The sequence below is a fragment of the Oryzias latipes genome, chromosome 19, assembly GCF_053564925.1.
Source record: "Oryzias latipes strain Hd-rR chromosome 19, Olatipes_Hd-rR_3.1".
Lineage (NCBI taxonomy): Eukaryota > Metazoa > Chordata > Actinopteri > Beloniformes > Adrianichthyidae > Oryzias > Oryzias latipes.
This window is the reverse complement of record NC_136255.1, coordinates 11,878,959-11,900,701: the sequence shown is the minus strand read 5'-3', so window position 1 is coordinate 11,900,701 and position 21,743 is coordinate 11,878,959. Positions and strand designations below refer to the sequence as shown.

The 21,743-nt window shown below is 39.1% G+C and overlaps 1 protein-coding gene across 22 annotated transcripts in view; it reads right to left on the bottom strand.

Moving 5' to 3' along the window:
- tanc2b (tetratricopeptide repeat, ankyrin repeat and coiled-coil containing 2b) overlaps positions 1 to 21,743 on the bottom strand; it is a 184,998-nt gene that overhangs the window by 14,472 nt on the left and 148,783 nt on the right. For 14 of the 22 annotated variants that reach the window (XM_023949338.2, XM_023949340.2, XM_023949343.2 and 11 more), the window contains 16 exons: positions 21,244 to 21,375; positions 12,613 to 12,651; positions 11,834 to 12,115; positions 11,543 to 11,667; positions 9,385 to 9,616; positions 9,103 to 9,272; positions 8,562 to 8,840; positions 8,025 to 8,192; positions 6,757 to 6,917; positions 5,329 to 5,437; positions 5,107 to 5,229; positions 4,792 to 5,028; positions 4,479 to 4,688; positions 3,616 to 3,709; positions 1,785 to 1,918; positions 218 to 341 (listed from right to left, as the gene is read on the bottom strand). In XM_023949338.2, coding sequence (XP_023805106.1) covers positions 218 to 341; positions 1,785 to 1,918; positions 3,616 to 3,709; positions 4,479 to 4,688; positions 4,792 to 5,028; positions 5,107 to 5,229; positions 5,329 to 5,437; positions 6,757 to 6,917; positions 8,025 to 8,192; positions 8,562 to 8,840; positions 9,103 to 9,272; positions 9,385 to 9,616; positions 11,543 to 11,667; positions 11,834 to 12,115; positions 12,613 to 12,651; positions 21,244 to 21,375 — 2,619 coding nt within the window. The remainder of the gene's footprint in view (positions 1 to 217; positions 342 to 1,784; positions 1,919 to 3,615; positions 3,710 to 4,478; positions 4,689 to 4,791; positions 5,029 to 5,106; positions 5,230 to 5,328; positions 5,438 to 6,756; positions 6,918 to 8,024; positions 8,193 to 8,561; positions 8,841 to 9,102; positions 9,273 to 9,384; positions 9,617 to 11,542; positions 11,668 to 11,833; positions 12,116 to 12,612; positions 12,652 to 21,243; positions 21,376 to 21,743) is intronic. The other 8 variants (XM_023949341.2, XM_023949342.2, XM_078937044.1 and 5 more) reach the window with 1 other exon arrangement.

The following is a 21,743-nucleotide window of genomic DNA, read 5'->3' as shown; positions in this document are numbered from 1 at the left end:
AGAAAATGAAAAAGTCATATGGGAAGTGGAAATACAGAGTTTATGATGAAGATTAATCGGGTTTACTATCAGATTTATTTCATAGTTTTATCATATTTTACCTAATGACAATGATTTGATAACAGAATTACTTTGGACTTTTTGTAAATCAATGAAAATATTGTACAATATTTATTAAAAAGAGCTTGAATGTATTTTACACAAAGGAAGTACTCACCCTGAGCAAGCAAAAACTCAACAGTTCCTAAATGACCTTCTGAGGCAGCCATCATCAGAGGTGTGCGACCCTGCTTATCTGCCAGGTTGACATCTGCTCCGTGTGTCAGCAGGAGGTCCACAATCTGGAGGAGCAAAGCAAAATGATCTGATAACCGTTAATCTGCAGCTATCTTTCTCATCTCATAAACTGCAAATTGGCAAAAAAATGAGAATCTTGCTTAAAGCAGACAGTATAAGTGAAAGTAAAAGCAACAATCATTACTGAGAGACTGGAATGTTCAGATTTCCAGGAATTCCCTGAAAATAGTAAAGTAATAAATCTATGTGGCTGTTAAAATCTTCCACTTTTCATCTAATGACAGCTGGGATAGGTTCCAGTTATCCTGAATAGTAGTGATGGGATTCATGGCTCTTTTTAGGGAGTCAAATCTCTTGGATCAGATCATTTCAAAGAGAAGCTCAAAAGACTGGCTCATTTGGCTCTTTTTATATTTATTCACTTCTTTATTCATTTAATCCTGGAAATAATCTCAGGGAGGATTGATGGGCTGAAATCTGGAGCCGAATAATTGAAAGTCAGATTTTCCACCAATAATTGAGTTCAAATTATTTTGGAAATATCAATTATAGCTTCATTTGACATGTGTGGAATAGATGTTAAAGTCTAATATGGATTCATTGCGAATATTCCACTCCCAGCATATGCAGCATGTATATGTATAAGGAGAGTGTATCTGTACTTTGAATTGTGTTTTTAATTTACAGTAACAGCTAAAACAGGGGTCTGCAACCTCCAAAAGAACCATTTGGTCTAGTTTCTTACTGAAAAAACAGTAAGAGGTGCAAAATCTGACTACTCTTTTTATAAAAATACACTTTTTTGTGGCCATTAGGCCATTTAGTTATAACATGCAGCTTTTAAATTTTTACAATATTTAATCTATAACAGTGTTATACTTTTCAATAGGCTATATAAGAAGATAAGAGCATGTGCTTTAAACTTAATCTAATAATAAACACTAATAGTTCTGACAATACATTTACCGGTAATCATCATTTTACTCAGTCATCTGACGTGAGCATTTTGGAGGATTGATAAAAAACATAAGGCCTCTTAATCTGGTGTAATGTCAGGAGTGTTTAAAAACGAATTTATTTTACTATTACAAGATTACATTATTGAAAAAATAAACTTAAATATGGTAACAAACCGTAACCAACAAACCCAATATTGATACAAGATAAGAAACAGATCAGGCTAGTTAGAAGCTCCATGCAAAACCTAAGGGGAAACATTTTACCAAAAACAGAACAACTTAAACTCACGACTACAACTCTAGAACAAAACTGAGCGCCCCCGCTCACTGCAACGCGCCACGACTCAGAGGCTCTATAAACACTCAGGGGACGGAGAAAAAAAAGGATGAAAGAAAGAACGGTTCTCAGCCGACCACAAGTCGATTCCAATCGTTCAAAAGAATCGATTTGTTCGTGAACGTCACATCACTACCAAACAGCTTTCAAGAGGAAAACAGCTGTAAACAATGTATGAGGTCTACACTGACCTGCCAGTGTCCGTGTCGGACGGCGCTGAAGAGGGGGACGATGCCTCGTCTGTTCGGTTGAGCCACAGCTGCTCCCTGTTCCAGCAGCAGGCGACAGACCTCCAGTTTCCCCCGTCCTGAGGCCGCCGTCAGAGCTGGACGCACAAACGTTTAAGGCATGATGAAGGGAATGTGCATTTCTACCAAACCCGAGGTTTCTGAAGTATTTTAAAGCATTTTTGGTGCAATAGAACAAAAGTTATGAATGATGAAGCTGACATTTTAAACAATTTATATTTGGATGATTTGAAAGCAAACAATATTTTACAATTGACCAAAACAAAACCATCCCAAAAAAGCCTGGTTAACTCAGACACTTATTTGATTCTCAAAACCTTTTAAAGTAGTTTGATAATGTATATTATAAAATCCCCAAATTACATTGAATTGACCAAAGATGTAAACACACTCGATCGACAAAGTCTGACATCAAGGCCTGGAATCTAGAGTAGCACAAGAACATTGAGCAGAGTTTATTTCATCTACTTCTAGCATTTTCTGATGACACCAATTGGGTGGGACCAGAGGGACGTTTGATGCTCTATTGGGTTCACCTTTAGGTCAACTAACCTGACTATCAAAAAACCACATCCCTAAAAATTCTGCTAATTAAAAAAAAGTCCACCTCAGTCAGAATTGTCATGAATTCAAGACCCACTCTGATGAAAATTGTATTTTTGGTGTTTTTAATATGTTCTTGTTGCATTTTTCTGTTGGTGGAGGACAAATCTAAAAAAAATATTTCTTTATGTAAATCGTTGTGAATCAGGAGCAGAGAAAAAAATGCAGTTTAAAAAAGATTGTATTTGTGATGTAGAAAATATGCCGGGCAGGCAACAAGCTCCATGCTACAAGGTGAGGGGAAGGGGGCGGGGTTGTTCTACACATACTTGGAAGGGAATTTCTAACAAACTATTGCCACTCTGCAGAAATTATGTGTTCAAAAATGAGACAGGTTTTTCCATTTTGGCTATATACAGCATTATTAAAAGATGACTGGGAACGATTCTAAAATAGACCAAAAGATGATCGCAATGGGTCTTCAGGCAATAGAAAGAAAAAAAAATTGAAACCATCCTGTATATACATTTATTTTAGGTGTACATTTGGAGTTGCCAGGTATTATAAATCAGAAATCCCAAAATATCTTCATTCAAAGTGATACCAGCTTTAAAATTGACACTTTAGAAGAACCCATTACATGGTATTAAAACTCTAGTATAAAGTCATTGCTCCTCTTCCAGAACAGCTATTATCTTCTGTTCAGTCATAAATAGTAAAATTGTGGCAGAGGAGAACATGTCCTTTTTTTCCTAGATGACAGTGAGGAAAAGGGTTACCAACACTGCAGCTGGGGAATAAAGATTAGAATGAGCTTTTATAGCCTTAGGTTACAATAACTCACGACTTTCTTCACAACCTGCAAAGACGTAAACAATCTTTGAACCGGTCTTTGTCCCAGGAGCCCTGTACCCTTTTTATCTGTTGCCTCCTCCTGTTGAAGCCAAATCCCAAATGTACTTCAATGACACGGTGAGCTCTGTCATCAGTCTCTGATGCACCAAGATGCTGACTCATATAAACAACTGTTCACATCTGCAGTCCCACCCAGAGAACACATGGTATGATTATGCTGCAGATCCTTTGAAAAAAATAATTTTCCACATCTCAGGATAAAACCCTCAGTATGAGTGCATCACACATAGACACGAGAGGAGATTAAGCATTCAAAAGATGAATGTATTGGAGTGATTTTTTATAAGTAATATCAAGATGCTGTAAGTATTCCCACCTGTCTCCCCCCACAGGGTGTCAAAGTTATTGATTTGAGCTCGCTCCACTTCCTCTTCATCTTTCTCAGGCAGGTCCAGCAAGTAGGACACAATCTGATGAAAAAATAGGAAGAACCGTTAATGCCCATGGTACATGAGGACAGTGAGAATAAAGGCATATCTATCGTATCATATCTATTTATTTATTTGTCTCAACTATCTATCTTCTCTTCTTATCTAACTATCCCCCTATCTTATTTTTTAAAAATGTAATAAGTATGAATATTATACAAAGGCCATTTATTAATTCTTTTTTCTGATGATGAAAACTTGGATAGTTTATAAAAAATAGACAAAAAAAAAATTTCACATTAAAAATCTTTTAATGCAATGCATTATGGTCTATATTTTCTAATCTAGTGACCGTTGATGCATACTATTTTTTCGCAAAGACTGCTGGGAAATTTCCAGAGCACTGGATTTTGGAATTGAAGATTGTAGATTGCAGATGCCAAAATAGTGTGGGCACCCCTGGTCTATAGTACACTTGTTATACGTAAGTATACTTAATAAAATACATTTCAAATGAACAAATTTTTGCTAAAGGTAAATACAATTTTAGGCTCATTTTTGATACATTTTTTTGATATACATGATGTCCTTTCATGAAAAATATTATATTTGGTGAACAAACTTTATATCATTATCATTTTGAAACTGATTGAGGGAATGGGGGGGGATGGGAGAAGCATTTAGGAAATAACAAAACAGGAAATGGGGGAAAAAAGAGGGATGTATATGTGTCTGTGCACAGAATCAACACTTGGGAAGACGTTCTTTGCTAAAGCTTTATCAATAATGACTGTGAAAGCAGCAGTTGTACCTCAGTGTACCCCATGCTGGCTGCTGCGATGAGAGCCTGCTGCACTGCTTGACTCTTAGTGAAGGCAGACTGCTGTTGGATCTGTGGTGACTGCTGCGGCTGTGACCCCACACTCCAATCACACTGGATGAGAAACTTCACTACTTCCATGTGGCCTCGCAGGGCAGCGTGAACTAGAGCACACTGGCCGTTCTTATCCAGATGGTTAACCTTTGATAAAGAGAAAAATATGAAAGGTAAAAAAAAAAAACAGTTGCAAATTGAAGGACTTTCAGTTTCATTGTATTCTTTTTCTTTAAACATTGTGACAGACCTTTGCCCTTCTGCGACAGAGCGCAGTCACAATGGCCATGTTTCCCCCTGCGGCGGCATAGCTCAGCGGTGTTAGGCCGCTTTCAGACTGAGCATCGACCGAGGCGCCAAACTCCAACAAGAGGGCCACCATGTCCATGTATCCCAAGTGGGAGTGGACACACAGGACGGGGGCGTTGTTCAACACCTCGGTCCGATAGTTGACATTGGCACCACCGAGCATCAGAAGTCGGCTCACCTAAACAGGGGATATCCAATAAACATCCCCAAATATTTGGAAAAGTAAATGCTGTGACATTTAAAAATTAGTCTATACCTTGATGTTGGGGGTGTAGAGATTTCTGAGTGAGGAAAGTGCAGCCGAAAGACCCTCTGTGCTGTAGGACACCCACAGACCTTGCAAGATGGATGAGGAAACGCCAACTTTCTTGCTAAGGCCCTTGAAGACAGAGTAAATATTCATTACTGAGAGGCTCAGGCACAGCTGTGTGGGGGCGTGTGTTTGTATCGATAACGCCGAGGACATATACCGACTTACCTTGAAGATATGTGCTTTGAGGATGTGATGTCCGAGCTCAATAGTCTGCTGTCTGTTCAGCTTGTTCTGCAGTCGAGAAAACCAGAAAGCCAGCAGGGTGTGTCCATTCCTACAGAGACAATAAACAGAGTTTTGAAGCTGAAGCAATAGCAAACAGTGAGAGACGTTTTGCAATTTTGCAAAATTATGGTGCAAGTGATTGATCAAAAAGAGTGTGAAAAACATGTTTTTTGTTGAATAAACATAGTAACCAAATAATAAACAGAGATGACTGTTTACATCACATAATTACATTATTTTACTGCTGATGACATTGTCTATTGGTTATAAAAACTGAAATACAAGAAAAAATGTCTTTAAACTCTTTATAACTGCAATTCCAGTGGCACTTTGAAGAAAAACTAACAAGAGATGTTGTTAACCTTCCTCTGTGTTAGCTTTCTGTTACTACACCTTTTGGTGACAGGTCAGTTTTGACCTACATCTTTGATCAGCTATAAAATACACTAAAAACCATTAATTACCATCCCCATTTAAAAAAAAATTATTATTATTTTATTAGCTTGTTAGGTCTCCTTATCCAAGAAATTATTGTTTTTGATGTTTTAGGCCAGAGCCATTTGGATAGTTTTCAGGATACCCCTTCATTTTAATTTTGATTGAACGATAAAAATAAAATTTACCTTAAATAAATCCCATCATTGAATAAAAGATTGCTGTTACATTATTATTTCTTCATTTTTTATTTATTTGTTTGTCCTTCAAGAAAACGACAAAGAATTTTTTTCTCTGGATCCCAAAACTTGAAAATAAATACAAATAAAAAGCAGAATAAGTCAGAACAAATATATAGATTTGCAAGGATAAACGAACAACAACCAATATATTTTTTTGATAACAAGGTCATTGACAAAGTCATAAAGCCTTGAATCAATAAACAAATTATTTTTGGTTCTTTTAAGCTTTTAAAATTAGAAATTGGGTTGGTCTTAGCCATAACACAAGAGGAAGGTTTTAAATCTTCTTCCATTATTACTGTGCTGCACTGTGGGGCAGTGGTTAGCGCTCTTTCTTCACAGCAAGAAGGCCCCTGGCTCAAGTCCCGGCTGGGGGACGTAAAATAGAACACCAATAGGGGACCTTTCTGTGTGGAGTTTGCATGTTCTTCCCGTGCATGTGTGGGTTTTCTCCGTGGACTTGGGCTTCCTCCCACCGTCTAAAAACATGCTTCATAGGTTAAATGGTTACTCTAAATTGTCCATAGGTGTGAATGTGAGTGTGCATGGGTGTGTGATTGTGGCCCTGCGACAGACTGACGACCTGTCCAATGAATGAATGAATGATTAGGTTTTAAGTCAATTTGTTGTTAAGCTTTCACACAATATTCATTTTTTTATTTAGCTAGTATTCCATCACCCTCGTCCTTACCTTGGATCACACAGGAACTTTGTCTTTTCTCCCTCTTCTCTCCAGATCAACCACTCCCTAAAGGAGGGGTGGACAAACATCCTGGTACCGTCCCTTCTTTTCACCAGGAAGACTGATAGATTATCCACACGCTGTTGGAAGTCCTCCCAGTCCAGTGTTCCCTGCCACGACAAAAGTAAATATTTGCAGAGTTTGCATACTTATTACAACAATTACGTTGAAGATAATACATGTTTAAACATTTGTTGTTTTTACCTTAAAAGAAAGGGGAAAAAATAATGTTCTTTTTCTATTAGACGTGCTCAAAAAAACACTGAAAGTTATCGAATGTTTACAAAAAGACATTCTAACGTGAAAGCTTTTTCAAGTTCCGCACTAATCATTCTTTGATTTGATTTAAAAGCATTCACTGTGGTCTTTTTATGATGATTACGCTGTTTTTAGCCAAAAACCTGTGTTAAAAAAAATAAGTGAGTCTTTAACTTGTTGCTTTTTTCAAATGATGGAGGACTTTGTAAAGAAAATTCATCTCAAAGTTGTAAAGTCAGGAGCAGAGGCAAAGATGCCATTTTAAAAAGAGTTTATTTGTGACGTAAAAAATATGACGGGTGGGCCATAAGTGGCCCGCTCGATTCTGATGCATCCACTCATGGACGACAAGATCCATGTATGCCTTTGTTTTCCTTGTCTAAGCTGGCATCTAGCTCAAAACTAAAGGGGTGGATAGCTCCAATATTGCTCACAATTATTGTTGCACCACTAATGTTAGGTTGGAGTTGTGAGGGGCTGTTAGGTAGCCCATGAAGGTGTAAACAGATGGATAATGGGAAGGGGGGGGTGCTTACTATGAGCCAACACTCCTGCCCACAACTCAGAAGCGAACTTCTAATGAACTCCTGCCACTCTGCAGGAACTCTGTCATAGAAAACGACCCAGATTTTTTTATTTTGGCTCAAAAATACATCATCATAACTAAAAAGAAACAAGGAATGCTTTAAAGTAGATCAAAAGACGATCAGCATGTCACCAATCAGTGTGGCTAAACATACCTCCGAATAAGCTAGTTTTTTGTTTTTTTACTTGATAGAAAAAATTGTGGTGCCAAATAAACTAATAAAACATAGAATTTCATGAATGAAGATAAAAAGTAGGTCAATCTGGTACAAAATGTAAGATCCATGCAACAATAAACCATTTAATCAAATCAAACGCTTAAAAAAGTTACATTAACTCCACAATATTCGAAAGGAATGTTTAAGGCTAACTACCTCCAGAGAACCAGCGTTGATTGACTGATAAATCTGCTCGTCCGTCAGAGGATGAAGCGATGCCAAGGCCACATTAAGCAGCGGAAGAGCCCGCTCAAACGACGACTGCGTGGGGAAGCGCATGTTGCACTGCAGCAGGTACACCTCTGCCAGATTTACCGGAACCACCTGAGGAAAGAAGGACAGAAATTCTGACTTAACACGCTGATTTTCTCCGGATCCCTTCTCTTTGAAATGAATTGTGTTTGCATAGCATTGGGCCTTCCTCTGAAAGGAGAATGTGAACTCATCAAAGAGAGAATTCAATGAACGTTGGAGGTGTGAGATGAAATGTTTCATTACAAAATATACAAAACATTAGAAAATCAGACATCTTTTTAAATTGTCAGAAGTAAATAGGTTGTGTGACACGAGTTTGTATGATAGAATGCATGTTCTTTTAGACTAAAATTTTAATTTCAGATGCTTTTCCAGTCAGTGGTAGAATAAGTTAGGTACCAAAGTCCTTTTAGTCATTACGTGTGCATCAATGCCCACCTTATAGCTGGAGCTTTTGAGTACAAGGTAGCCCTTCTCAATAAGATCAAAGGTGAGTTTGAGGTACAGATAGGATCCCTGGCTCAGAGCTTTGAGGTGCCCGCTGAGTTTCCCGAAGGTGGTGTTGTCCATCTTGCCATTCAGCGAGATGTTGTTCTGGATCTCTGGACTGCTGTGGATGCGGTGCAGGATGTAGCCCTGCAGGTCCTGGTCAATGGCGTCGTTCTCTTCCAGGCTGTCCAGGGAGATGCGGTGAAACGGCAGTGCGTTGGTAATCTCCTGCAGAATTAGAGTTATGAGGTTGATTTCATTCATAGTAAATCATAGAGGTAGAAACAAAACATTGAGAACAAAATGTTTCAAAAAGTTTCCATCAACGTTAGACAAGTTGTGCAAAGAGGAGGAATATGATATTGCAGGAATGCAAACACCCAAAAATAAACTAAAAGGTCAACTTGACAAAAATGATTAAAAAAAAAAAGATTATTCATATGATCCGCAAAGCTCAGAAGCATTAAAATGGCATTTAAAACAAAAGCACCTGCAACGTGGTCCTGACTGTGACCACGAGCTTGAGCCAAGGAGGGAACTTGTTTATTGTTTTGGTAAGGAAGGACACGATGGTGTCTCCGTAGTCGGGTTTGTGGAACTCTGCTTCGTTTAGGCCATCGATGAGGATGATGAGGTCCTCCTCAGAGCTGATTTTCCTCTCTGAAAAACATGTAGTACAGAGAAAAAGAGATAAATAGGTGAATGTAATAAATATAGTATGAGGATAAAAAAATAGATTTAGTCTTTTATATTTTAGCAGTACTTTTATCACCTTTGTAAAGTGCATCCAAAGGTTCCAAGACTCCCCTCCTAAAAGAGGACAGGGGGTCCTGGACACAAGAGCGCAGGCTCAGGGTGCTCTGCAGGTGTGGCTCCCTCAGCATCTGCTCCCTATAGGCTGAAAGGTGTGGCGAGCGGCACAACAGCGCTGCAACATTGTGCACAAACTCTGGCACCAGGCAAGTGTAGGCATTATCCGCCTGGCAGTAGTGATACGCCACCACCTAGAGAAGCAAAGACAAGAAGAATGAGGTGATTTGTGGGAAACTGCAGTACTTCTGCTCCACCAACCATATAAAAAGTTAGTGACTATTGATAAATTTCATCTCAATGAAGACATTTTTCAGGATGTGTTATTGCAAAGTGACTTTTTCTAGGGTATACTACAGCCCTAATTCGTTTGGGACTGAGTCAACTTCATGGTGAATGATTGGAGTATAATGAAACATAATACCTCTCGTTTTGCTGTATGGCTTTAGCTATTATTAATTCATTGCTTCCGGCTGCCAGGGGAGACAGATTCGGAATTGGCTCACGCATGTGTGAGATGACTGTGGCATGAAGGAGTCAAGTGTTACACTGTCACATTTCACAGCTGAAACACGATCAGATGAAAGATTAAACAGACGAACGGGTGAAGAAACAGTCCCGAAAAGACAGACACTGGTGGAAAATCAAGTGCAGGTTTTTAGTTTTTTGAATAATTGGGTATAACATTTTAGTAGGTGTGGCTCCAATGAGAAATATATAATAAATGGAAGGGGTTAATCAAAAAGAGCTAATTTTTGGTCACAATGGAGTAAAGAGCTTTAAGACAAAAGGGGTGAAAGAAGGAGTAAGCTCAATTATTAATACAAAGAGTTAACAAGATCTAATAGCTTGACTGGGAAATGGCTTTCTGCAGGTATAAATATTTCATAAGGCTCCTTGGCAAAGTTGTTTTTTCTTTTTTAAACACATCTGCATAATGCATCAGGCTGGGGAGGCAGATGGCTAAGCAGCAGGAAAAGGGGGACTGAGGTGTTATAGCAGACAGAAGAGCAGAAAACGAGAGCAGGTTTCTCTCGTCGTATAGGTTTATATAGACGGGGTAAAAAGAGTGCAGCTGTCCACGTTTAAAAAGGTTTAAAGAAAGACAATGACCCGACTTCCACAACTGATCCCCACCTGTTGTAAATTGTGTAACACCCAAATTCACCCAAAGACTTTAAAATGTAAGATTTCTTAGAAATCCAAAGCTGTGTGCACTTGCATTGAAACAATTTCTCACTAATTTTAAATAATAGAAATAAGAAAATACGTTATTTTTCATCTTTAATCTTTATTTAAACAGACAAAACCAAATAGGATATTTTTATTTTTACAACTGTGGCTCAGCAGAGCTCAACAAAACTACAGCAAAATGTTGATATTTTAAAGACCAGATCAGATAAAAACTGTATTTTTGGTGTTTTCATCATGTTCATCAATTCTGTCATGATGGAAGACATATACTAATAGAAATTAAGCTTAAAATTGCATTCCGGAATATTTAATAATTAAATCGCTGAGAAACAGGAACAGACAAAACAATGTCATTTAAAAAGAGTCTATTTGTGACGTATAAAATACACTGGGCAAGCCACAAGCCCTCTACGCCGCTAAAAAGACAGCTCTTAGCAACAGGGAGGGCATAGGGGGGCGGGGTTGCTCTATGCCAACGGTCCCGCCCACAAATCAGAGGCAAATTTCTAATTAACTACCATCATTCTACAGAAACTTTGTCCTAGAAAATTACACAGGTTTTTTTTTAAATTTGGACTTAAAACAGGCTAATTATAATGAAAAGACCACTGGGTACGCTTTTACAAGAGACCAAAAGATGACTGGAGTGGGTTTTTAAAATACTTTGCAGGTTTTTTTTTATCCTAATTTTATACATTTTTTTTCTTTTCTAAAAAGGCAATACAGCTAGGAAATAATAAGAATATAAATCTTTTTAATTGGCACTCAACGGAGTATGTAAGAATAAAAGGTAAGCTGGAATTTCTTTATCCTTGTAGAAAAAAAAAGATTTAGAAGCTTAAAATTGTTTAATTTTGAAAGAACATATAGAAGAAGTAAATCTGAGTTTAAAAAGTAAACAGTGGTGTGGTTGCGTAGTTGTGTACCTGAGATGCTAGCCTCCTCATGGCTTCCTCCTGACGCCGCCTCATCTCGGGGGTTCCAGGGCAGCTGCCTCCTCCCAGGGTGCCGTGCGTGGGCTGTGGCTGCGTGAGAGGGAGCCCCTCTCCATCTGTACACAATAGAATAAAATCTCACTCAAAGAAGGCTCAAGCCTGTCATTCCTTTACACACAAAAGTGCAAATTAGCTTTTTTGATGCCTTATGATTCTAAAGTGAAAAAAAATATTTCATTCAACTGTATCAAAAACACGTGTCTAACATAAATGGATGCCTACGTTTGGGTGAGGCCTGAGGGCTGTCGGAAGCAATCTGCCTCATGCGGGTGCCGTGGCAACTGAGTGCGACCAGGCGAGAGATGATGGCCGTCTTGCCAAAGCCGATGTTGCCCACGATCACGACGCCTTGGCTGATGCTGGTGTGTGATCTGTTGAGGTGGACATCAATCTCTTGGAAGAGCCACTCACGTCCAGTGAAGACCGAGTCCATGGTAATGCTGGGCACTTCGAAGAGCAGCGGTTTGAGAGCGATGTCTTGAGGTCGATAGGGTGCAAAACGCACTGGCGGGTCAGGGAAAGGGAGAAAGCGTTAACGTAGAAGAGCATGTTGGAGAACAAACTCACAGCAGAATCTGTGTTTTTGTAATTTCGTGAATAAATAAAAATGTTGTGTAAGATTATAATTGTTCATTAACTTTTTAAAAGTCTGCTTTCTTAAATCCATCGCTAATCGTATTTTTCCTCACTAGGGGGAGTTGTTAAACCAAAGTCCTCCAGAGGTCGGGCATCTTCTCTGCAGGACATATAGAACATTAAAGAGGCTGAAACGAATCTGGTATGAACCTCTAGAGTTGTGTGACATAAAAAAAGATGTGCGCGTCATCTCTTGGGGGTTTCTTTTTTTAAAGGGATTTAAACTCTTAAAAGAAAAACACTTTCTCTTTATTGGCTGTGTCATTACTTTGAAATGACATCAGGGTTAGAAGTCTGCTTTCTGAGGTCGACTCATAAAGCCCCCAAAAAAGAAGAAACGACAAATGAAAGGTGGAATAACTTACGTGACTGGGATTGCCAGGCATGGGTGTTATTTGCAGAAGCTGAAGCAAGCAGCAAGCAGAAAGGAGACGAAGCCATTAAAAAAGAAAAAGCAAAGGCAGTGAGGACAGGAACAGAAACAAGCAAAGAGGGCAGGTCAAGGTGCAGCGCAGGTTGAAGAAAAGAAATATAGAGGAAGCAGCAATAGCATAATGATGTCAGATATATTGCAAACCCACCAAAACCAAGGTCGATTGTTAATTGAAATCCTTTGAATTACATTGTAGTGAGTCTGCAGGGGAGGTTAGGAAAGGTTCGCCTTTTGGGGAGGATCTAATTGGTTCCTTAGCGCTTAGGCGAGATCAATCAATCCCTATAATAGTAACTAAATCTGTTCCTGGTAGCATTTTATCCTAAGGATAGGAGACATCAGGGAGAAGGAACTAGTCAAACGAAAGCCTGTGCGGTGTGTCATTGCACATGATCAGTAAAACAGCTACAGTTGAGTCGTTTACAAATATGTTTATGCAAAGCACAGAAGTTCCCTTCCTGCTCTCCCAGCAGTCTGCTGCTTTGTAAGTCCAGGGGAGTGCCCAGCTCTTCGCCTCAGCTTGGAAAACTGCACGGTCTAAATGATTTAACCAGCTGAAATTGCTCCTAATGCCGTTTTGCAGCCCTCGACCGTATTCCTTTCCAAGACCGTTAATTATAATCATAAAACGGAAAGCAAAACGTGATAATTTCCAGACACAATCAGCAAAAAAGCATAAACTGATAAATCTGGAAGATGGCGGCGGGCTGGTGAGACACTGCGGGACCTGTGCTGGCTTTTACCGCCAGCTGCAGCCCGATGTAATGAGAGACTTTTCATTATTCAAGTCCCAGGTCTAATTATTTTTGTGCCAACTTGACAAACACACAAAATAATGACGGTCAAAAACGCGGAGAAAGTTCTGCTGTGATGTTCTTCCTGTGGTACACCTGATGCAATACTGGCGACAGAAAATGCAATAGAGTGACCGGGGCTGCCAACGCCATCGATCACTGAAATAAGGAGCTAAAGACGCAAAGCTACTCTGATTAAAGTGGGGCTAATCCAGTTATCCTGAGGATGGGGGGTGTGACTGAATGCCAAATGTGCCTGCAAAGCCGCTCCTGTCCTCATGGATCTACTAAACTTAACGATGCGCCACCAGGCAGCATCCTCCAAAACGATTTACCACATCAAGCCTAGAGTTGAGGGGCCACTGTTGCCCCTCTGCGCCAGATTTCCAGGAAAACAAGGCAATTGTGTGGTGAACGAGGGACGAGGGAGTTGTTTCGAGGAAGCTAAAAGCAAATTTTCCGTGTGAGGGATGGATGGATGGATGGATGGTAGTTGCTCATAATCCTGTCCATAACATTTCCCCTCTGGCTACGCTGAGCAAGGTATTTCTTCACCTTCTCTTCCTCGCCTAACATCGAACCATCGCAGCTAGACAGAGGGAGTCTGAGACTTTTTAATTATTCACCAGGTTGGGATGACTCACGGTGGCTGAGCAGCCTTGAGAGGAAAAGAGAAGCAGAGGATCAGGAGCAAAGAGGAGTGATGAACAAGACGGGTGGAGGCAAAATGAGGAAATGAATAGAGCAGGAGTTGATCAAATGATCAGTCAGGTCATGAGGAGTTTGTAAGAGGTGAGATGGGTTGCCAGGTTGGGTCAAAAGTAAGGTGGCCTTGAAGTGCAAATCACAACAACAAATCACTTAACGCAAAAACATATTAAAGATGACAACAACAGCTAAAAAGAACAACAAAGTAAATATTTACACAACTGCAACAGTTAAATTGTATGTAATTTTTATTTAAAAAATTCTTATCTAATGTGTTATTGCTTTATGTTATTCCAGAAAAGATATTATAAATCGTCATTGCAGATAATGGTTTCAGATATCAATCAGTTTACTTTGGCCGAATCCACAATCTTCCCATACCCCTAAGGCTTCTCCCTATCCTTGCAATTGTAGGGGCATTTGGAGGGGTAGGTTTGTCTGAAATAGTTTTTTTTAGGGGCTAACCCTCGCGGCATGGGAATGCCAAGCCCTCCGTCGCGAGGGTGTTCTGCGTCGTAATGTGCTGCGGAGGGTAAGCGTTTCTCATAACGTGGGTGTGCTCTGATGCAAAGTAGTTTACATGTTAATGTAAGTAATGACTTTTCATTTTAGCATGACATTTTTAAAGTTATGAAACCAAGGTTTATATGCATTTCAGCTGACCGGCGACTATTGATGACATCACTAGTTTTCATAACTCTCAGTATAGAGTGCTAAAATGTAGGGGTAGGGAGAAACCTTAGGAGTAGTGGAAGAATACGGATTTGGCTTTTTTTCACATCAATGAGCTGCCATATCAATATGTAATGGCTCAATACAAACCGGCATTTTTACAAGTCAAACTAAGCGTTCAACAGATAACATCAGGTTTTTTTCAAAATATATGACATACTTTTGTCAAACAGATAGCAGACAATGCAGCCAGAATTGTAGTTGTCAGTTTGTTTTAAATATTTTACTGTTATCTAACACAGATTCTGGCTGGACTCTTTTGACTGCTGTAAACAAATACTTTCCAGAAATAGCCGTTCTAATCTGGATGGAGGCGTATCTCATGGGATCTCGTCTTCAAGAGTATTTCTCGAGGGAATGAAAGAAAATATCATAAATAAAATGGACAACTCAATCTGTTATAAGCTGCTAAATTTAAGGAGGCCCTTTATGATGTAGACTGCACATTAAACTATGAAAAAGGTCAAAATATATGCCGTTTATTTTAGAAAATAACATTTAAATCAGCAACTTTAGAAAAATGTTGTTTTGGGCTAAAAAAAAAAATCATACGTATATATACATATGATTTTTTCACTTTTAGACAGTATGTTAGACATATGGGATGGCATATGACTTTGGTAGGGTGGCAAATGAGAACATGTATGTTAATTTAATTTATTGTTACTTTTATTTTAGCTGCTATTTTTTCAATGCCTAAAGAAGCTTGTATTGATGATTACTTAATCTTTGTTAGTAATAACTCAAAAATTAGGGGACAAGTGTGTGTGGGGGGTGGGGGCAAACCCATTTGCTGGGGGGTGCTGCCCCCCTGTAGCTCCACCCCTGCTTTTAGGCACAGATAAATGTGCTTATTGTTGGCACACTTGGAATTTTTTAATCCAGAACTAGATTCAAACAATTACATTTTTTTTAAGAGTATAAGTGATGTTTTTTTGCATACTTTGGCTGGGGGTGTTATTTATACTCCAGTACTACCTACATACAATGTTTTTCTTATTTATTATGCCTTTTTTGTCTGAAGCCACTCACACTTCAGAGCGATTTATAGTTTGAAGAATAGGGTAAACTGCTCTAAACAAGTTAAAGAAAGATGAAAGATAAATTTATGAAAAACCTGTTTTTTCAGTCCAGTAAATAGGGAAAGAGAAAGTGTTTGTTCAGCATACAGCTTAGTGAAAATAAGTGGGCGGCTTCTGTGTCATCCCATGTCTCTTGCCTTGGAATGGCAGCTCTCCGAGGCCTGCAGAAATCCGTCTCAAAATTCCGAGTTCTAAACACTTATTTTTTTCTGCGTTTACCTCGTGTTTTGCTATAGAAAGTGGGTGTATGGCTCATTTGTTGCACAGTTTTAGATTGATAGACAAAAGGTCAGGGCAGGTCACTTTTAATCCTTTGGCAGATTGACTAGTTCTGACCATTGACTGTGTATGAGAACTGGACTAAGTGACCCTTCCCTCTCGCATTCCAAACAGGAAGTACCTGCTGGCTGCAAGAAACCAAAATCCCAAACACTTCTATTAAGAACCACCTAACAGTTATCACTTAGTCATTCTATTTGTCAGGATAAACATCATTGCTGTGATATCTTTTTCTTAACATCCGTTTGCTAATTCTATTTGTTTCATGATATTTTTTCTTTATTCCAAGTTATTCAATATTTGAACTGATTATTTAGATGCCTCAATAAAAGTATGTAACCCCAAATTGAATATTCAAAACATTTGTTTGACAGATTTTTGACCAATCATTGCTTATTGACGATGTCTGGCTCCAACATGGATGTGTCCGTGTAGCAAAAAAATGGCAACTGAACTGAAAAAATGTGGTTGTAGGAATCGTTGTTGTCAGTGAGTGATGTCCCATTCCCTCCATGTAGTTCTCATATAACAGTCAAGGGTTCTGGCTAACGTCACTCACTGCCTCGCTTCTGACTGTTTGCCTCAAATGCTTACGCTTTACAGAAACACCATAAATGTATGCAGATAGGTGTGTACAAAATGTGCTTCATATTCAGTTGCAGTGTGAGTGAACCAACAAGAGCTGCAGCAGAAGTGCCCTCTCTATTCTTCGTTCAGCTGCTTTGGCTCCAAGCTGCTTGAAATGGGGAAAAGAAGCTATAAAAGCTTGGATTTATAGGATAAAGCTAAAAAGAAATGGACAGCGTTTGCTGTAGATGGACAGAAACAATAAAAAAGAAGAGGCACAAGGATGAAGACTGCAAAATACCTGTAACAATAATCTTTCAGAACTGCTAACTTCTTGTGTCAATTTATTTAGAGCCTTTTAAAACCCCACGCGAGGAAAATACTTCTTTATTCAAATTGTTGTGGATCAGGAGCAGACGAAAAACAGTCCCACCCACAACTCAGAGGGAAATTTCTAAAGAACTACTGTTGCTCTACAAAAAATGTCATAAAAAATTTAAAAGTTTTTTTAAATTTGCCTATATACTAGGGATGCCCTGCTCTGATCATGTGTTCGGAAATCAGGCCAGATCACGTGATGGATAACTCGATTGAAATCGGATGTTGTCTTCTAATCAGTGATTGGATATTTATTTTTATTCCTTTGATGATCAGAGCATTATATCTCAAGCTTACTATTACGGACAAATACTCCACTAGAAGTCTGCATGTCATGAACGGATCAAAACATTTTATTGCCAAAAAGGGCAGCAGAATACGGCATCAGTTCAAGCCGGAGCCGCACAAAAACACTTCAGTCAAGCTAGCCAGATGTTCACACATTCAGACTTCCAGGATCAATAACTTTTTATAAGCGTTTAAAACTGACAGCAAGTGTCTATTGGTTTGTCTAAACGCAAACGATGACCTACAAAGGTATTTCAACAGAAAAAGATCGGGTTTATGTCTCTTTTTGATAGAACGGAGCTCTCCTGCGGCGACAGAGAGACGTGACAGAAGTGCTACATTTGGGAAAAAGTGATTTAACCCCCTTAGAGCCGAGCTTTTCTTTAATATGCCTTTTAGATTTCTCTGACAGAGCCCCAGTCAGGAAAATCAACTACTGTGGCAATAAAATCCAAAATGTTGAAAAAATGTAGTGAGAGGTTAAAGTCTCCCATAATCTTTGAAAAAACTAATAAGCAAACACACTAATAAATGGTTCATCTGTTATCAACTAGTCATGAATAATCATAATTTATTTGTAATAATTTTAAATTAAAATACAAATTGCATTATGTCAAAAATGCTTAATATTTCTGAAAATATCAACGCTAAAGTCACTAAACTTTCTCACATGACTAATTATCACCTATATAACTAGAAAATGGTCAAGAATTTTTCTTGTAGTTGATAGTTACACTATTTTACTTGATTGTTCAAGTTACTACACAGAAGTGCTCTGTTTAAGGGTTAAATGATAAAACAATTCTAATGAAATAAAAATAGAGGAATACCGGAATCTGTTTGTCTGTCTGAATCTGTCCTGGCAATTTGTTAATTTTCGCTAAAAATGTGTCACAAAAGTATTTATTGGATCGGGACTCGGTATCAGCAGAAAATCAAATAACTCAGAATCGGACAATAACAGCCTGATCTGGACATCCCATCTAAAAAAAGGAAAAAAATTATAATTGAAAATCACTGGGAACACTTTTACAAAAGATCAAAAGACAATTGGAGTAGGACTTTAAGCCAATAAAATGTTAAATCTACAATTATTAAATTACAAACTCACCTTTTTTTTTAATTTTCTTGACAAATCATTTTAGATTTTTACGATAAAATCAGGTGAAAGACTTTAAATGTATCCTTAGGTTGTCCTGTCTGTTTCCATCTCTTTTTCTGCCTCCTACACTGAAACCACAGGTTCCACACACTAATGCAGGTTCTGACACTGAGCTGAGGAGGCAGAGAGCCGGCCAGGACGCCGTCCTTTGGCTTGTAAACACTCCACTGCCCTTAGAGAGGGACGTTTGAAACAAGAGGCTTTGGCAGCAAGACTTTAAGGGGGGAACTACCTCTTTCGGTTAGTCTATTTTTCTTCTTCTTTTTTTTCTCTCTCTGCGTCTCTGTCCATCCCCGTCCAGCTTTTTTTTTCTCTGACAATGCGTTTGTGTGCAGCCAGCTGTCTTGAAGCGGAGTAAATCACATCAGGGCTCGCTAGAGAATGGTCTCAGTGAGTGGGGTCTTAACAGGTGTTAAAAACAGACAGACTCCCATTTGTGTCTGCCTGACAAGGCTGCCATGATGGCACGGATTACTCGCTTCGGGACAGAGGAGGAAGGGCGATGGGACAGTAATGTGACATGAGGTCATTTGGTAAGAAGGTAGAGGAGGAACAAAGAGCAGTTAAGTGCATGCTGACTTTTAAGCACAGAGACAAATTTAGGAGTTTTAGAATCTCAAGGTGGACAAAAGGCTTTTTGTGTACCCCCCGCCCCCCTGTTTATTTCCTGCGACAGCTCAGAACATTCAGTGTCCACTGACAACTGCCCTCGCCACATCAGCAACACATGTGAGTTCTTTTGAGTTCTCTGTTTGATTTAGAGTCACTTAAGCACACTTTGCCTCGCCAATTTGACGTGCTTTGAGATGTGCTGCTAGTGGATGAAAATTGCAGCAGAATGGTGCCTTCTGCACAAAGTGTTTGATGTGAAGTGCAGCAGAATCTGAGACACTGAACTTTTGCTTTTTAATTGCTAACATCCTGACTGGAGCACTTCATTCAAGATTCGAGCCAAAACTTTTACCATAAACACTTAATATAAAAACAACAAAATTTCCATTTCCATTTATTTGACGAGTTGCAAACAAGATTGGGTGCTGTTGTTAATACGCTAATGCGGCTCATGTGTAGTGTTTCGTCTGTGTTTTTTTACGTGTAACAAAGGTCGTTAGCGTAGTCATAGTAACGTTTGTTTTAGTGGCATTAGTCTGTTCCTTTACAAGTTGCAAACCAGGTCGGGAATTTTATTGTGAACACGCGAACACGGCTAACGTGGCTAATGTGTTGTGTGTCACAAACAAGTTCTGGAGTTATATGAACGCAGTTAATAAAGTCTAACTGAATAACAGACTTATTTCTGACTCCTTTGTCTCACTTAATGCGACCGCTTCCTTACAAATGACATAAGTTCAAAAAAAGACAATTCCTCAATGATGTTGTTCTGTGTGTGTCACACAGGGGCAAAACAGTATTTAGTCAGCCATCAATTGTTCTCCCAATTAAAAAGATGAGAGAAGCCTGTAATTTTCATCATAGGTTTTACCTTAACTATGGGAGACTATATGAGAAAAAAATCTAGGAAATCACAATGTCTGATTTTTAAATATTTTTTTTTTTTTTAGAAATTATGTTGGAAAATAAGTGTAATATAAATAAGCTCTGTGAGAGCCAGAAATCTTGTTTGTAGGTGACCAAATACTTATTTTCCACCGTAATTTGCTAATACAGTGATCCCTCGCTATAACACGGTTTACTTTTCACGGTTTCGCTACTTCACGGATTTGCATCGTGCATTGTGTTCTGCATTCTCCTGATTGGCTAAAAAGTCACTCCGCTTCTTCTCTACCTGTGCGTCAGTAACGTTGCAGTTTAATATGTACACGTACGTAAAACAGCTTGCCAAATTTAAATCACAGACGTGCAAATTCTCTAGCAATTTCGAGTTTCTCTAAAACCCATAGAAAAAAAGAGTGACAACAACTGCCTATCACTGTTCTTGTCCTGAACAAACACACCTGCACCGCGGGCTTCACAAGGAGAAAACACTGCAGAGCGGAATCAGGATGCAGCGACTCAGTCTGAATACCAGTGAAATACACCTGAGTCACTATTTGTCCAACTGTACTTTGTATTTTTTTTCATAATCATTTAAAATTTTGTCCCGTTGACTCCAATTACTCGGGTCGCGGTGGGTGGGGCTAATCTTCGCAATTTGATGCCTTCTGTTCACATCGATGATTAAAATTATTATTTGACAGTACAGTACAGAAGTTATTTGTTCAATAAAACGTTTCTAAAGTACTTTGATTTGTGAAACAAATGTTTGAGCCTGTAAAATGGTTTGTTCTTTCTTTTTAATGTATAATAGAGTATTTCATTGTATAATAATTGTAAAAAAAAAAAGGATTATACTTCACAGATTTTGCCTATCACGGGTTCTTTTTGGAACGTAACCCCCGCGAAAAAACAAGGGTTTACTGTAAATTCTTTAAGAATCCGACAGTGTGATCTTCAGGATTTTTATTTTGTCTTTGATAGTTGAGGTATGTGTATGATGAAAATTACAGGCCTCTCATCTTTTTAAGTGTGAGAACTTTCACAGTTGTTGTGAAAAGTGGGAGTATTGTGCTCACCTCTCAGGTCCGGCCCAGAGCGCCCCGGCCCGCAGGTGGTGCTCTGTCTCGGCATTCGCAGCGAGGTGCGTAGGGGTGTGTGCCTCTGCTCATCCAGGTATGCCAGGTCCTCCAGGTGGGCTGAACTGGTGGCTGTTTAAAGAACAAAGCAGCTTTTGTCAGAAAGCGAAATCGCTGAAACAACGCTACATAGTGAGCCATAAACAAACCTATAGTAAGGATACACACAGCAGTGGCTAAGATTCATATTAGCTTCCAGAGGTGGTTGTTGGTTCTCTTACATTTGCCAACTCCTTCATCAGAGAGGGAACCAACCCAGCATACTTCAGCCCTCAGATCCCCTCCTCTCCGTGTCTGTCACGCGGCATGGAAGCAGATGCCATCCGGCCCCTCTCAGGATTAATTAGCTCAACAGACAAATGTCTTATTCATGGAGAGAGCGCCGTCTGACACTGGCTGCTGATTGTTCACACCAGTGTGTCTTCAGGGCGAACACTCTG